General features: G+C 38.2%; 1 protein-coding gene across 1 annotated transcript in view; it reads left to right on the top strand.

Moving 5' to 3' along the window:
- Nucleotides 1-548: 548 nt before the first annotated feature.
- The window catches only part of LOC117307154, a 42,635-nt gene continuing 33,291 nt past the window's right edge, over nt 549-9,892 (top strand). The window contains exons 1-2 of the mRNA XM_033791823.1: nt 549-577; nt 5,656-5,905. Coding sequence (XP_033647714.1) covers nt 5,660-5,905 — 246 coding nt within the window. The 5' untranslated portion in view covers nt 549-577; nt 5,656-5,659. The remainder of the gene's footprint in view (nt 578-5,655; nt 5,906-9,892) is intronic.

The following is a 9,892-nucleotide window of genomic DNA, read 5'->3' as shown; positions in this document are numbered from 1 at the left end:
ATATGTATACCATAGTCTTGGGCCAAGACTAGCTCGCCGTCGAAATGTGGTCCCGAGAATGCGGAACAGGTTTTGGAATGTATCACAAAGTACTTTCCTTGGGATGGCACGGGATTTGGACTTGAGTCAATTCTAGGGACCCCCCCCCCCCCCGAGCAGCGTCAGAACTAGTCTTGGCCCAAGACTATGGTGCTTGATTCTGGATAGTGTACTACGCGCGGTTGAATCGCCAAAGCGCGCCCGCCACGGTATGATTTAGTTAATTGGACGGCTTGAAATCTAGACCACACTCTGCAAGCTAGTGTAGTCTAGATTTCATGGCGGGTATGTTGGCTGCTTCTTGTTCAATAATACCATGGCTACGTATAAACCTACTTCATGCGGCGGCGGGGGGCCGAGGTAGGTCATGATCGATATCTTCATTATTAACAGGAAGAAAGGCTTCATTATTAGTTATTGACTTATGACGAAATTAACAGTCATAATGCATGAACCGTGAACGAAGTCGAGGAGAAATAAACTGGATTTTATTTTATCACCGACACCAGGCAGTGTTTCTGCTACCTCCATGGTTTCTGTAAGTATTGTATCCTGGTGTCATGTGTTTTCAGTAGGATAACAGGAAAAATTTTCACAATCAAAAACTAAATATTTTGTTTTCAAATCATGTTAAATTATTTTCAGTATATTTTGGAGTAAAACGTTAAAAACTATATGTTTTTAAGTATCATTCTTCAATACACAAAACAAGAAGTGTCATAATTTCAATGTTATAACTTGCCCCAAAATGTTTATTCTTCCATTGGACACGTTTCGGACATAACTTCTATTTCGGACATAACTCATGTGGACGGAAAGTTCTTGATCCACCTCCCTCGTGGAGTTTAGGGGTAACTGTTTCAGGTGGAGATTATTATTAATTGACAAGTCAATACCACTTGTTACATCTATTAACTTGAATGATTTCTTTACTAGGGGTACATATTGTAAAGAGAAATGTATTATTTCGGACATAACAAAGTTGTGGACGGAAATATGCATCGCTGTTTTTAACACTTTGTCACACTTAAACCGGCACATCTGAGATTATGAAAACAATTGCACTTAGTGCTGGGCTAAACAACCTTGGGAAAATGTTAAACTTTCTGGTTTCCTATTTTACTAATTGATAGAAACTAGTATCAAGAAAATACCTTAAAATTGGACGGAAAATAGTTATGTCCGAAATGGCTCACTAATGACCCTGTTGTGCTTTTACCAGACATAACTCATTGAAGCTATTGTTGTTATCAGCAAGGCATTTCTCCATTCTATCATCATGTAACATGCAGTGATGGCTTTGCTAACTAATGTCTTTAATAGGCAACTGAAACAAAAATATAGTTTTCTGATTGAACGAATTTCCGTCCACATATCAACCGATGCCCTAATTATCTTCATTTGTTAGTATGAAGTATGCAAAAATATTAAAACTTGATGGACATTGAAATGTTCACACCACACACCGATCTTCAATGACTTCAACTGGCCCCATTTCATTTTTTTTTTAGTTTTTCCTGTTTTCACGGCAAACGAGAAAGTTTGGTTTCCCGGTGAAGCCATACATGGAAGAAACTACAAGTGACTACAAGTGTTCTTTGAGACTCTGTGTTTGACTCTATAGCCAGCAGTTGTCTTCATTTTATTCAAAATATGTTTTTATTAAATTCTGAAAATGACCATCCTGGTAACTTGCAAAAAAAAAAAAGTGTGAATAATTACTGGCTTTCAAATCTGATTTTTATTATTTATTTAAAAAAAAAAATTCTTATTATTTTTAACAAAGCGTTAAATTTTAATATTTATATTAATAATAATATTGATATGAGGGTTAAAAAATAAAAATCTCAAAAAATATTAGAAAATGATATTTATAAGGCACATGGCTTCTAAGTTCTTTAAGCCTCTGTATTTTTTCCAGAATGCTCAGTAAAATATTCAGTCACATGATTTGATCATCATGAATTGTGAATTGAAATAGTGTTTGATGAAACTTTTTCGGTGGGCAAATATTTATGAAATATTTTTGTACCTTGTAGAAATGCCTCAAATACCAAACTTTTTGCATTTGTAAGTGCAAATAACCAGTGGAGCCTTACGTGTTTCTAAGTTTTGGTCAAGGGAGAGGAGACTCTTTGCTTGGCAATTAAAACCACACAATTTTCATCTAGGGTCTAGTTACATTGCTCACAGAGAGGTAAAAGATTTGCCCTGATTTTAGGGACACTTTGAAAACAGGACCTCCTACAATACAAGATATATTGTAAGTTAATTAATAATTTCATGTCGATTTTTATTTACACTACTACAATTAGTTAGTCAGTACTCTACGCGGATAATGAGTAATTACGGACAACAAACTAGCCGCCGCGATGCACACTGAATTTACAGTTACAGCCAGTTTGTGGCGCTCTGAAGAAAATGATATCTGCAGAGCAGTCGGTTGGCCCATGAGGTAGAAGTAGTTGGCCGAAGATTTCAACAAATTTAAAAAGGCAGTACACACAGCTCCCCCAGTTTAGTTTTCTCATGGACAGGATGGAGGCTATATTTCCTGTTATAACTTATGGTTTTCTATAGTACTAGTAGTAGCGGCCTTTTTAAAGGGACAAACCGGCTGAATTGGGCTATTTGGGCTACAAAATAGACTAACTAAGAAGATATGACTTCAAAAGTCAAAATGACTTCAAAAGTCAAAATTTTTCTAGACTAAAAGTGGGACAAACAATCACGTGAGCTTCCGAAATTTTTTACAAAATTATTAACGAGTAATTGACGAAAAAGATCATGTATTCAAATAATCGCTACAAAATGTAAGTAATTGTGAAAATTCTAACGTAAGCTTCGCATTCAAAAAGTCCCTGTAACGGAAGCTTGTTAAATGGCCCCACGGCGAGGAGCAATCGGAACGTAAGCCTCGGGGGCATATCACGTACCGCACATATGCCGTGTCTTGTGGGGGCTGGAGGTATAATCCCGAGCGCTATGATCTACCAGCTTGCGGGTTTGCCATGAGCTTAGGAGGGGTTGGGAGCCAGACATCAAAGTACATGTTTGTCATCGTGGGTTTGTCAGTCGGTACACCTTGAGTCGATACCCAGCTACGCTTACAATCCAAGATATGCTTACGTTCCAAAAGATACAAGGTTACGTTCTAAGCTACACAGCTACTCAGCTACGCATACATTACAAGCTACTCTTACATTCCTTCAAGTTACGCTATATTAATAAAAGGGATACACTTTCAATCCTGAGTCAAGTTACGCTTACGTTCCATACGCAGCTACGTTTACGTTCCAAGATACCCAGCTACGCTTGTGTTCCAAGATGTGCTTACGATCCAAAAGATATGGTTACATTCCAAGCTACGCAGCTACTCAGCTATGCTTATACAATCCAATATACGTTTAGGTTCCAGTTTCGCTATAATCAAAAGGTACGCTTTCAATCCCAAGTCAAGCTAGGCTTACGTTTCAAGTTTTGCAGCTACATGTATACGCTTATGTTTCAAAATACATTTTCACAAGGACGCTTTCGAATGCCTCAAGATTAACAAATCTTTCACTGTGAATAACAGGGCCCATTGATTCATCTGTTAAGCAGAAAATACTGTTTACAAAATTTCTTTACTATTTAAAAATAAATTGGGCACCAGCCACAAGTTCACAACGTTTCAAATTTAATTAAAATGTGGCTGGTATCAGTTTCTGCTATGCAATACTATTTTGTGCTAAGCAAATTTTTTCTTCAACGACAGGCATTATGAAATTTGGTCCTGGCACGTCGGGAGCATGTAACACCACGATCGCATTCCAAACTGCATCATGGCTATGCAGTAGTAGGCCTAGTTTATTGGTGCCAGGAACATTTGCTTTATTTACTTGTCATTGTCCCATCATATTTTGGGTTAGTTTCTTTGTGTTCTTCATGACGATCTTTGGATGTATGTGGAAGCACGAAAATCTACCTCCATCATCGAAGGAACCTGACCCGTATATTTATGCTGGTTGTTTATAATACATGGTCATGGATAGACTGGATCCTTATGCTGCGTCATAGTAAAACGTTGCTATAAACAAAGCACCACTGCACCAGTCTACATGTACTTACAACATTGTGCGACAATGTCACGAAGATTTGACAGTTGAAACGGCGGGAAACACGTATACGCTGGGCTTTTACCGTTTTTTTGTTTGTTTCATTTTCGCTAACTACGTGGCATTCTGATGATTTTTTTTACAACAACCATCTATAAAGACATTATTTATGATTCTCCACCACAAAATTGCGTAAATGGTGAGCCGGTGTGCCCCTTTAATTAGGTCTCAAAACTTTGATTACGGTTCTTAATTTGTGTAGGTGAAGCATCTTTCAGAATGGAAACATCACACCAACTTTGTTTACAATTAATTTTCAATTGTATTTTGCCTTGGTGAGGGGTGATTGTTTTATGAAATCTTTTTATTTTCCTCCATAAAACATGATTGATAAATTAGTGTCAACACAGAGACTGGCTTATAATGCTAGTGCGATATATGTGGGATGATTGCTAGACCCAGCAGTATCTGGGGCTCTTTACTTATAATTAAAAAAAAATTGTTGTTATTAGTAATATTACATTTAACTTAGTAGAGCCCCATGGAAAGTAATTAGGCCTATTCTAATAATTCTATAAATTTATTAATTCAATTTTTTTCTATACAACTTGCTAGGATTTTCTCAGTAGGAACACCCAACCACAAATATGCTTATTTTTTTAGAAAATTTACTAAAAGACCAACATAAAAATCCTCAAAAATTGCCTACTTGACTGACAATGTTTATGCTAACGCTTAAATGTTGATACCTCGGCAGGTTTACTACAGACATTCAAGATCCAATTGTGGGGCATTTAAAAGTACTCTAGGTAATTTTTGTTACTCCATATCGAGTACGAAAATGCAATGTTAAAATGTTTTCAAAATGAGTACAGAGCCCAAGTTTCTGTGTTTATTGCATAGAGCTATATATTGACTAGAGCGCTAACTTGCTCTGCATTTTGAAGCCACACTGGGCGCAGACATGTTTGATGTGTTAAGTCTTGCGTGACTACCGAACAATTTTAATTTTAAGAGACGCACATTGACAATATTTCTTTTATAGGTATTCAGCGTGTGCGCTTACTTATGCAACTGCTTTTGTATTGGTTTGTTAACTTTTTACATAAACATGGATGCGCCCACACTGCTTCAAAACCTTAGTGCGTGTAATAACAGGGTGTTGGCGCTCTAGTCAATATAATTGCTCTATGGTCTATTGGGGAGCTATCCTTGATCGTTACATGTAGGTAGGAGGCGCTGTTGTAATCTTTGCTTGTTTTGTTAATGCGTGAGAGTAAAGTCCACAGGCTACAGCCAAAGGCCTGGCTTTGATCATAACAATACAGCCTCTTTAATTGAATTTTTACAAATCACTACATTTTCAATTATTTCAGAAACAAGTTCATCTAGTCTTAGTGCCTAGATGCACCAGGAAGCATCTCCTGCTGTGAGCCTACATAGAAATTTGTAATTATTTGTTGATTTTTTAGTAAAAATGAGTAATCAGTCAATGAACTTGATTCACTTACACTTACAGCAATATGACCACAAGAATGGTATTGGACAAGATGACAACTGTTCCAGATCCAAACAAACAAACTTTCCCCATCATCCAGAACGCCACACAGTTCTTCACTGTTCCCAATTGTCCATCTCCAACAAAAACTGTTGAATCTGTTACATTATCCATGAAGCAGCCCTCTATTCAACTCCCAGAATTGATACATGGTGGTGGTGGAGATCATAAAGAACGCTCAGAACAAACTACAACAACATCTTTTCCCAAGGTAGGTGTAAAATATGCTCATTATTCGAGAAATTTTCAACCTGAAATTGTTGAAGGTGTTCCATATTATTCTTCTACTTTGAATAACACATGAACCTACATGTACCATGCTATGTTTCTTGTTTAAAGAGGGACTAAGGGTTATTTTGTAATCCCAGAATTCCAGACTGATTTCTTTTGCTGAACAAAAAAGGAGTACTACAGAATCACTGGTCTGCGACCATAGTTTTATTATGGTATTTTGGCATGACGAGGAGAGGCAAGTCAAAGCTTCTATTTATGGACGATTTGGAATCTTAGGGTCATTTCGTTTCAAATCAACCAATGGGGTTACAGGTCACCTCTCAGATTTGGCTGTTCAATTTATTTCTAACGATCATCTGCATGTATGAGTATATAATGAACACATGCCAAACAAATTTTTAACTCCAAGTCGTTTTGGAATTATGACCCGTCCAATTTGGGGCGGTTCTGCCTAGAGCGCCTTTAAATTAATTTACGAAAACTATTAATGGACCGTTCCGGCTTTCCACTATGCTCAGCCCACCGCGCACGTGAGCAAGACACATGTACGAGCACCCCCAATGACATTCTGCACGATTCTGCCGCGCGTGCCAAATATACGCGCACGCATGACCGAGTTTGTCCGACCACAATCATTGATGTGATCGGTCAAATGGGTGAACGCGCACAGTTTGATTGACAGGCCGGATCGGTCCATTGTACTTGGGTGACTTGTACCCCAAAACCCCAAATTTTACCTCAAAACAGTGTATCTCATCCCCCTTCTCTATACAGGCTGATCAAAACAATAATTTAATCTTCCCAAAAAATTAATTGCAATTTTTAGACCCCCCATATTGAGAATCAGAAAGCTTAAAGGGTCACACCGGCTGAATTGGGCTATTTGGGCTACAAAATAGACTAGGATATGACTTCAACGGTCTTCCAGGAATGAAGAAGAACAGTCCCTAAGAAAAAACATAAAATTTTGCCGTTTTTGAGCATTTTAAAACAAAAATGAAAGTCGCGCGATTGTTCTAACCAAAAAGTGGTACAAACAATCACTTGACCTTCCGGGCTAGTTTACTTCCAGCCGTCTTAAAGTAACTTACCAAACCCATTTTTAAAAATTTATTTTACACAAAATTATTAACATGAGTTATTGACGAAAAAGGTCAAGTATTCAAATTATAGCTACAAACGTACCCACGTACTAGATATTTGCCATAAGATTTGCATTCAAAGAGTCTGTGTAACGAAAGCTTGTTAAATGGCCCCAAGGCGTGGAGCAATGGGAACGTAAGCCTTGGGGCATATTACGTACCGCACATGCCATGTTTTGTGGGGGCTGGAGGTATAATCCCGGGCGCTATGATCTACCAGCTTGCGGTACTTGCCGTGAGCTTGGGAGGGGTTGGGAGCCAGACATCAAAGTACATGTTTGTCATCGTGGGTTTGTCAGTCGGTAGGCCTACACCTCGTGTTGTATCCGTTATTTCTTATGATCGCAACATTCCAATGCTATGCTCGGTTTTGTTTCGTGGCTCCTAATTTCTTTTTGTTAGGAGTTTTCAGGTAATTGAAAAAACATAGGAATACCGCATTTTGTTATATTGACAGTGTTATTGAGTGAGTAGCTTAGGCTTAAAGCCATTGGACCCTTTCGGTTCATAAAAAAAAAAATGTTCACAGATTCACAAATAACTTACAGGGTTTACAGAAGGCAATGGTGAAAGACTTCTCTTGAAATATTATTCCATGAAATGCTTTACATTTGAGAAAACAGCAAAACAATATAAATTCGCGTTAACGAGAATTATGGATTTATTTGAAACACATGTCATGACACTGCGAAACGCGCAGAAACAAGGGTGGGTTTTTCCGTTGTTTTCTCCCGACTCCGATGACCGATTGAGCCTAAATTTTCACAGGTTTGTTATTTGATATAGAAGTTGTGGTACACAAAGTGTGGGCCTTGGACAACACTGTTTACCGAAAGGGTCCAATGGCTTTAATGCTTAAGGTTGAAACAAAAATAATGATTTTAAAACATTCCCTCAAAGCATAATTTTGTCCCCAAGAAAATATTATTTTTTTATTATGTGAATGAAGTGATATTTACGCGCTATAATATCAAAAGGTACGTTTTCAAGCCCGAGTCAAAAGCTACGCTTTTGTTCCATACGCAGCTACGTTTCTGTTCCAAGATACCCAGCTACGCTTACCTTCCATGATAATGCTTACGTTCCAAGCTACGCTTACATTCCTAGTTTTGCTTACGTTCCTTCAAGTTACGCTATAATTACAAAAGGAACGCTTTCAATCCTGACTCAAGTTATGCTTACGTTCCATACACAGCTACGTTTACATTCCAAGATACCCAGCTATGCTTACGTTCAAAGTGATGCTTACGTTCCAAAAGATAAGGTTACGTTCTAGCTACACAGCTACTCAGCTTACAAGATATTCTTACGTTCCTTCAGTTACGCTACAATAACAAAAGGTATGCTTTCAATCCTGAGTCAAAGTACGCTTACGGTCCATTCACAGCTACGTTTACATTCCAAGATACCCAGCTATGCTTATGTTCCAAGAAATGCTTACGTTCCAAAAGATATGGTTACGGTCCAAGCTACGCAGTTTCTCAGCTACGCTTATACAATCCACGATACGTTTACATGTAGGTTCCAGTTTCGCTATAATCAAAAGGTACGCTTTCCATCCCAGGTCAAGCTAGGCTTTTGTTTCAACATTTGCAGCTACGCTTACGTTTCAAAATACATTCTCACACGGACGCTTTAGACTTCCTCAAGGTTCCCTCCCCCCCGAGATTAAAAAATCTTTCACTGAATAACGGGGCCCATTGATCAGTTTCATCTGTATAGCTGAAAGTACTGCTTACAAATATTCTGTACTATTTAAAAATTTAGTCTGGCACCAGCCACAAGTTCACAACATTTCAAATTTAATTAAAATTTGGCTGGTAATCAGTTTCTGCTATGCAATACTATTTTGTGCTAAGCAAATTTTTGTGGCACGAAAGGCATTATGAAATTAGGTCCTGGCACGCATATGGGAGCATATACGCCACGATCACATTCCAAACTGCATCATGGCTATGCAGTAGTAGGCCTAGTTTATTGGTGCCAGGAATGCTTTATTTACTTGTCACTGTCCCATCATATTCTGGGTTAGTTTCTTTGTGTTATTCGTGACGATCTTTGGATGTATGTCGAAGCACGAAGATCTACCTTCATCGTCGAAGGATTTACCTGATCCTTGTATTTATGCTGGTTGTTTATAATGGATAGACTGGATCCTTATGCTGCGTCATAGTAAAACGTTGCTATAAACAAAGCACCAGTCTACTTACAATATTGTGCGACAATGTCACGAAGATGTGACAGTTGCAACGGCTGGAAACACGTATACGCTGGCCTTTTACCGCTTTTTGGTTTATTAATCGTTTTTCGCTAATTACGTGACATTTTGATTAAATTACACCCCTAAATTGCGTAAACCTGGAGCCGGTGTGCCCCTTTAATATTGCATGTGTGTTTAATATAGGCACATGTGGTTAAACATTGAAATTCTCGGTGACCTTTGACCTTGGCAACACTTACCCACCATCATACATCTAATAATCTGGACCAAATTTCGTTTTGGAGACTCTTCTCTTTCATGGTCAGGCAGCATGTTGAAATATGGGTGAATTGCCCATTTTTCGCGAGCCACAATGCAGGATATGTATTGGCTTTGTTGATCCCAAAGTGTTGTGTTATGACAATTAAACTGCTAGGCCCTATTGTTAGAAAATATTGTCGTAGTGTCTTTTTCAATGTAATTTATAATACATTATTTGCGCAAGAACTGTACGAGTCGTAAAAATTGTACAAAAATGGATTCTCCACATTTTGCGTCATCGTCCAAAATGGTGTGTATCAGTTAACAGCAGGGGGGAACATGGCGCCATTGGCTTCGCCTT

Source organism: Asterias rubens, chromosome 2 (assembly GCF_902459465.1).
Source record: "Asterias rubens chromosome 2, eAstRub1.3, whole genome shotgun sequence".
Lineage (NCBI taxonomy): Eukaryota > Metazoa > Echinodermata > Asteroidea > Forcipulatida > Asteriidae > Asterias > Asterias rubens.
Note: the sequence above shows the minus strand (reverse complement) of the source record. Positions and strands in the feature narration are given on the sequence as shown.